This window comes from Rhinopithecus bieti, unplaced genomic scaffold (genome assembly GCF_001698545.2).
Source record: "Rhinopithecus bieti isolate Rb0 unplaced genomic scaffold, ASM169854v2 scaffold_13262, whole genome shotgun sequence".
In the NCBI taxonomy this organism is placed as follows: Eukaryota; Metazoa; Chordata; class Mammalia; order Primates; family Cercopithecidae; genus Rhinopithecus; species Rhinopithecus bieti.
In genome coordinates, this window is record NW_016808004.1 from 3,146,975 (window position 1) to 3,154,613 (window position 7,639).

At 37.4% G+C, this 7,639-nt stretch overlaps 1 protein-coding gene across 1 annotated transcript in view; it reads right to left on the reverse strand.

The window, feature by feature from the left end:
• The window catches only part of MTFMT (mitochondrial methionyl-tRNA formyltransferase), a 23,698-nt gene that overhangs the window by 5,635 nt on the left and 10,424 nt on the right, over nucleotides 1–7,639 (reverse strand). The window contains exons 4-5 of the mRNA XM_017884953.1: nucleotides 7,334–7,409; nucleotides 3,563–3,654 (exon numbers count right to left, since the gene is read on the reverse strand). Coding sequence (XP_017740442.1) covers nucleotides 3,563–3,654; nucleotides 7,334–7,409 — 168 coding nt within the window. The remainder of the gene's footprint in view (nucleotides 1–3,562; nucleotides 3,655–7,333; nucleotides 7,410–7,639) is intronic.

The following is a 7,639-nucleotide window of genomic DNA, read 5'->3' on the forward strand; positions in this document are numbered from 1 at the left end:
CCCGAGTAGCTGGGACTACAGGCGCCCGCCACCTCGCCCGGCTAAATTTTTTTCTTTTAAATAACTCAAAATATTTTTGAAACATGTTTACTGACTAAAAAAAGATTTCTATTTTCTGAAAGTAATAAACATGGTAGGTACATACTCAGAATATAGTCTTGTTCTGGAGGAGGTAAAGCTCACCTTATCAACAAAGCATTGTAGAAAGGAAAGGGATGGTAAGAATATAATTATTTTGGTGTCTGCCATCATTACTGCCAAAACAGTATGTTTACATGAATTTACATTCACCTAGTTCATTTCCTTTGATCTTGACAGTTGTGTACATGGTCATTAACCCCACTTTAGAGGTAAAAAAAGCAGAAGCTCAAAGACAAGGGCCTTCCTCTTGGTTAGTAAAGGGCAGCTCTAGGAACCAAACCCCACCTTCTGGCTCAGCCTTTTATAGCACAAAGTGTTTCTCCGTGTACAGGGAAGATAAACTGCAGAGAGTAAGAATTATCATGTAGTAAGTTACAGGTGCCAAGAGATTTCAAGCTACTGGCCTAAATTGCATCTCAGGAAGTTGTCTACTTGGTATCTCCATATCAATGTCTTCTAACTTAACATATGTCAAACTTAACATTGCCAAAACTATTGATTTCTCTTCCCAAATTTGTTCCTCCCCAGACATCCTCATCTCAATTAAATGGTTCCACTATTCATCCAGTTTCTCAAGCCAAAAATCTATGAATGATCCTAATTTATCTTGCCCTAATTTCCCAGATTCCATCAGCAAATCCCACTGACTCTATCTCCAAGCATAGTCTGGATGTCCACTTCTTTGTATCCACCATTATCATTGTTCCAAACTGCCATCATCTGTCATCTGCCTATAGTTGCAGCAGCTTCTTCTTCTCTTCTTCTTCTTTTTTTTTTTTTTAAGACAGGATCTTGCTCTGTCGCCCAGGCTGGAGTACAGTGGTGGAATCACAGCTCACTGCAGCCTCAACCTCTCAGGGTCAAGTGATCATCTTACCTCAGCCACCCGAGTAGCTGGGACTATAGGTGCATCCCATGATACCCAGCTAATTTTTGTATATTGTGTAAGAGACAGGGTTTCACCATGTTGCCCAGACTGGTCTGGAACTCCAGGACTCAAGCAATTCACTCTTCTTGGCCTCCCAAAGTGCTGGTATTACAGGTGTGAGCCACCATGCCCAACCAGTTCCCTAACTGACCTTCACTCCACTCTCTAGCAGCAGCCAGGGCAAACTTTTAAGAATGTACATACCTAATCCCATTACTCCCCTGCCGTGTCCCTCTGATGTCATCCCATTGCACATCAATCCTACTCAATCTTGCTTCTCACCTCACCTTAGCTACTCTCCATCTTGCCAGCTATACTCCAGCCACACCAGCCTCATTTCTGTCCCTCAAACATGTCCAACTCTTTTTCATCTTGGGTTGTTTTTTTGACGGCTTTATTGAGATATAATTCACATACCAGAAAACTCACCCTTTTGAAGCTTCCAAATCAGTGGTTTTTAGTAGACTCAGAGTCGTTCAACCAATGCCACTCGTTTTTTTCTTGCCTAATTTTTAGAACATTTTCATCACCCATCTTCCCCACAAAAAACACACACCCATTATCAGATACCTCCCATTATCCTCTGTCCTCCAGCCTATGGATTTGCCTATTTTGGACATTTCATATAAATGGAATAATAACATATGTAGTCTGTTGTGAAATAGTTTTTTCACTTAGCATAGTGTTTTTCAGGTTCATCCATGTCATAGCATGTGATTATGGTTATGGCTGAGTATTAATAATATTCCATTGTATGGCTATACCACATTTTATTTATGCATCCATCAGTTGGATATTTGGGTTGTTTTCACCTTTTGGCTATTCTGAATAATGCTGCTATGAAGATTCATAGCACATTTCTGTGTGAGCATAATGTTTCCAATTCTCTTGAGTATAAACCTAGGAATGGAAATACTGGGTCATAAGATGATTTTGTGTTTAACTTTTTGAGGAACTGCCAAATTGTTTTCCACACAGGTTGCACCATTTTTAGAGGTAAACATGGTACCACGAATGTATGAAGTTTCCAAATTTCTCTGCATCCTTGCCAACACTAGTTTTTGTCTGTTTTTTGAATTATAGCCATCCTAATGGGTGTGAAGTGGTATCTCATTGTGGTTCTGATTTGCATATCCCTAAAGACTGATGAGGTTGATAATCTTTTATGTGCTTATTGGCCATTCATATTACGTATCTGCTTGAAAGAAATGTCTACTCAGGGCCCAGGGCGGTGGCTCATGCCTGTAATCCCAGCACTTAGGGAGGCCGAGGTGAGTGGATCACCTGAGGATAGGAGTTCAAGACCAGCCAGGTCAACGTGGTGAAACCCCGTCTCTACTAAAAGTACAAAAATTAGCCGGGCGTGGTGGCGCATGCCTATAATCCCAGCTACTCAGGAGGCTGAGGCAGGAGAATCACTTGAACCCAAGAGGCTGAAGTTGCAATGAGTCAAGGTCGCACCACTGCACTCCAGCCTGGGCAACAAGAGCACGATTCCATCTCAAAAACAAACAAAAAAGAAATGTCTACTCAGTCTTTTTGGCCATTTTAAATTGGGTTATTTGTCGTTTTACTGCAGAGTTGTTGTAAGAGTTCTTTACTCTAGATATTAGGCCCTTATCAGTTATACGATTTGCAAATATTCCCTCCCATTCTGTCTTTTTTTAGTAAGCTGTCTTTTCTTTTTTTTTTTTTTGAGACAGGGTCTCACTTTGTCACCCAGGATGAAACGCAGTGGTGCAATCACAGCTCACTGCAGCCTCAACCTCCCTGGCTCAAGTGCATCCTCCCATTTCAGCCTCACAAGTAGCTAGGACCACAGGTGTGCACCATGATGCCCAGCTAATTTTTTACTTTTTGTAATGATGGGGACTTACTACGTTGCCCAGTCTGGTCTCAAACTCTTAGGCTCAAGCAATCCTCCTGTCTCAGCCACCCAAAGTGCTGGGATTACAGGTATGAGCCATTATGCCTGGCCTACCTGTCTTTTTTACTTTGTTGATAGTGTCCTTTGAAGCACAACTCTTTAATTTTGATGAAGTCCAGTTTCTCTATTTTTAGTCTGATTGCTTATGCTTCATGGCATCATATCTACGAAACCACTGCCTAATTCAAGGTCATGAATATTTACACCTATATTTTCTTCTAAGAGTTTTCTAGATTTAGCTATTCATTAGCTTCTTTAACTTTTACATATGATGTGACATAGGGTCCAAATTCATTCATTTGATTGTGGACATCCAGTTGTCCCAGCACTATTTATTGAGAATACTATTCTTTCTCCATTTGATTGTCTTGGCACTCTTGTCCAAAAAAAAAAAAAAAAATGCCGGGCGCAGTGGCTCAAGCCTGTAATCCCAGCACTTTTGTTCCTAAGATAAACCTTTTATTTGGGATACATTTGGGATTATTCCTAAATAAAAATATTTAGAAAGCAAATTAGACACACAGAAAACCAACTAGGCAAAACCGCAACCTGACTTCCCAACTTACTATATTTCCAATGGCACGGTAAAGTCTGAATATTTGTTCTGAAGTTTGTTCCTCCCATTTTACACAACTGGTACCAGCAGAAATCTTAGGGGCTACAAGATAAAGCCAAGAGCAAAAATGAACATCAGGGTCAATGTCCATGAGTTGATAGCTATTGATACTAAGTAAGAGATACCAGAGAATTCATTCTAATCTCTTGACTTTTCTATATGTTCAAAATTTTCCATATATCAAGTAAAAATAATACATAAATAATCATATAAATACTAAAAGAAAACATGGGTGAACTTCTTTACATCCTGGGAGTAGAAAATACCCTTCTAACTATGAAATGAGATTAAACTTTTTTTTTTTTTTGAGACAGGGTTTTGCTCTGTTACCCAGGCTGGAGTGCAGTGGCATGATCTCAGCTCACTGCAACCTCCACCTCCCAGGCTCAAGAGATTCTTTCTCAGCCTCTCGAGTAGCTGGGACTACAGGCATGCACTACCATGCCTGGCTAATTTTTCGTATTTTTAGTAGAGAAGGGGTTTCGCCATGTTTGCCAGGCTGGTCTTGAACTCCTAACCTTAAGTGATCCACCTGCCTCATCCTCCCAAAGTGCTAGGATTAGATGTGTGAGCTACCATGCCTAGCCAAAATAAACTTTTTTTTTTTTTTAAATGAGACAAAAAGAAATGCCATAAATCAAAACACAAATGACAAACTGAATTTGTAAATTATCTCAGAGAGGACTAATTTCTCTATTATGAAATATAAGTACTCAAAAAATGGAAAAGAAAAAGACCAAAATGTTGATAGGAAAATGGGAAAAAAGATATAACACTACCCAGAAAAAAGAAATGCAAATAGTTCTTAAATATATGAAAAGATCTTCAACATTACTGACAGGAATAAGGTACATTAAAACTACTCCACGTAGTTTTACTATACTATTACAAATAACTACATGCATGTTATCTTCCTAATCTTATTAGTACTATTATTTGAAATAGCAAAAGATTGGAAATAACCCAAATGCCCATCAATCAGACATCTATTGGGTAAATTATGATATATTCACATAACTGAGAACTATGCCACCACAAAAAAACAAAAAGGAGGCCAGGCATGCCTTTGGGAGGCCAAGGCAGGAGGATGACTTGAGTCTAGGAGTTCAAGACCAACCTGAGCAAAATAGTTAGAACTTGTCTCTACAACAAATTAAAAAATTAGCCAGGCATGGTGGAATGTACCTGCAGTCCCAGCTACTCGGGAGGCTGAGGTGGGAGGACTGCTTGAGACTGGGAGTTTGAGACTGCAGTAAGCCATGATCACACTTTTGTACTCCAGCCTAGGTAACAGAGACCCTATCTTAAAAAAGTTAAAACAAGAAAGAAAGAGGAAAATCTCTTCTTACTAATAGGAAGTAGTCTCCAAGATACACTATTAAGTGAAAAAACAAAGGCAAAGAAGAATATGTATTTAATGCCGCCTTTTGTGAAGGAAAAATAAAAAATAACACTATGTATGTGTTTGCTTATTTTGGCAAAAGGAAACACTGGAAGACTAAATCAGAAACTAATAAAAATATTACCTATAGAGGGAGGAATACGGGTTAGATGAGATAGAGACTGAAGTAGGACTTCTATGAGTCTACCTTTCTAAGCTGTTTTAACTTTTGAAGCATGTAAATATTTTATGCATTCAAAAAATAAAATTTAATCATGAAAGAAAATAAAGCAACCCTTAAAAGAAAAAAAAAAAAAAAAAAAACTGAAACTTAACTATGTATGAAACTAGGTAACAAAACCACATGGAAAAAATTATCATTACCAGGAAATTTTGAAGGCAGTAATCTGACTGTATATCCTTAGGATATATTCTAAGGAGCAAAAAGGAAAACTGTAAAGAAATCTTAAATCTTACTTAGTATTTTTACTGTTAGTAGTAATATTGGTATTGTAATGCTGAAGCGATGTTATGAATAGCAAATAAATAGGTTAATATTTAAAAAAAGATAGTGTGAGAAAATATAAGGAAAACCCTTTAATGATAAATTTGAATCATAAACAATATAAGCTTAAATATTTTTAAAAAATATAATTTCTAGTTTCATCCACTGATATCTTATCTTGCCACACACTGTTGTATCAGATGATCTCTAACTATCGATCCCACTAAAATGAACAAGAGCTCCCTGGAAATCACACTGGTAGATTTCAATGTGGGCCAGAGGACATACAGGGGAGCCTGGGACATTACTGTGGTGGAAGCAAGGAAGCACTCCAAACTAGTGGGAAATGAAGAGTGTTAACAGAATGTAGGAGCCAAATTTAAGGGGCTCCCACTGGGCAAATATGGGAAATTTGATCAATGTAAAGAATTACGACTGTAAAACACAATCAGTGAAAATCTGCGTGTCAAATGATACTAAAAAGAACACATCTGACACCAAAACTGAAGGAAATTAATGGCATCAACTTCTTATGCTAATTAAAGAGAAAGAATTAAGCCCCTGTCCCCATTTTAGGATTAACTAAAATTCATCTCCAATTAATGAGGAAAAACTCTTCTTTCCAGAACAATACCAGCTGTTAAATGTAAAAGGAATTAGAAAATTGCCATTTTGTAATCCACAGTGAAATAATTCATTTGGGCAAGGAATATCAATCTGTACTAAAACCATCATGTGAAAGGTTGTTGGTGAACAGGGTATCTGCACAGTGCCAGAGTATTACCCCACAGATTGTCTGCTAATTGCAAAAGGGAAAACACATCTTAACACTGGAAAGATCTGGTGGTCACCATCTCAACCAAGTGATCAAACTTAGCTTCACTTGCTTTAGTACAACCTGATACCTTGGCTTACTCAAGTGGTACCTTAAGACTGCAGGGGACAAAAGTAAGACTTCTCTAGGTATATTAACTTTTGAATCAGCTATATGTTTTATATATTCAAAAAATAACATTTAATCATAAAGAAATATAAGAAGTAATCCCTAAAATTAAAAAACTGAAACAAATATTTATACTCCTAACTCTACTAAAAAAAAAAAGAAGAAAACAAACGTCACTGAAACACACTCTTTCCAAAAACTTTCAGCCTGAATCCAGCCAAACCTTTAGAACTAATTATAGGAAATATAAGTGATAGGGAACAAGTTAAACAACACTGGAAGAAAACAAACAAATCAAATAACTGGCTTGGTCTCTTCAAAAAGTCAATGACATAGGGCGAGGAAAAAAAGAGGAATCTTTTTTAGAGACTAAAGAGACACAACAACTAATTACAACTAAATCCTAGTTTGAAAAATAAAACAACTATAAAATAAATTTTTAGACAATTAGGAACACTTAAATATGAACTGAATATTGGATGCTATTAGGAAATTGTTCATTTTCTTAGGAAAAGCACACTACTTAGAAATGAAAGATCATGATTCATACTTCCAAATGAATAAGCAAAATTTAAAATACACATACTAAATACACAGAAAGAAAATATGGACAAACATTAATAATTGTTGACTCTGGGGTAAACTGGTGTTTATTATACCAGTCTATTTAATATTTTCAAAATCAAAAAGTTGGAAAAAAATGCTCAATCCTTCATGAGGCTATATGCTAAGAGGGAGAAGAACGCTTTCTACCATTCTGTGGAAAAGCACATAAAAGTGGGCACTCAATCAAAATGAAGGGAAAAGTATAGCTAAGAAGTCAGAATGTTCAGATGCTATCATGACAAGCAGAACCTTTAGAAAGATGTGAGAGTCTGCAGCCCCCACTCACCATAAGTCGCCCCCTCTGTTGGCTGCTGCCTTCCATTGCTCAGACTTTCAGGCAAATTTTTCAAAACTGAAATGAGCTACAAAAAAAAAGAGTGTGATATATTCAAAATGAACATAAGAACAAAAGCAGAAACACATTACAATTCAGTACCATGAAATAACCTGTAGCTTTCTTTGTTTTCTTTTTCTGTTTTTCAATTTAAAAAATTTTTTCTTGGCCGGGCGCGGTGGCTCAAGCCTGTAATCCCAGCACTTTGGGAGGCCGAGACGGGCGGATCACGAGGTCAGGAGATCGAGACCAACCTGG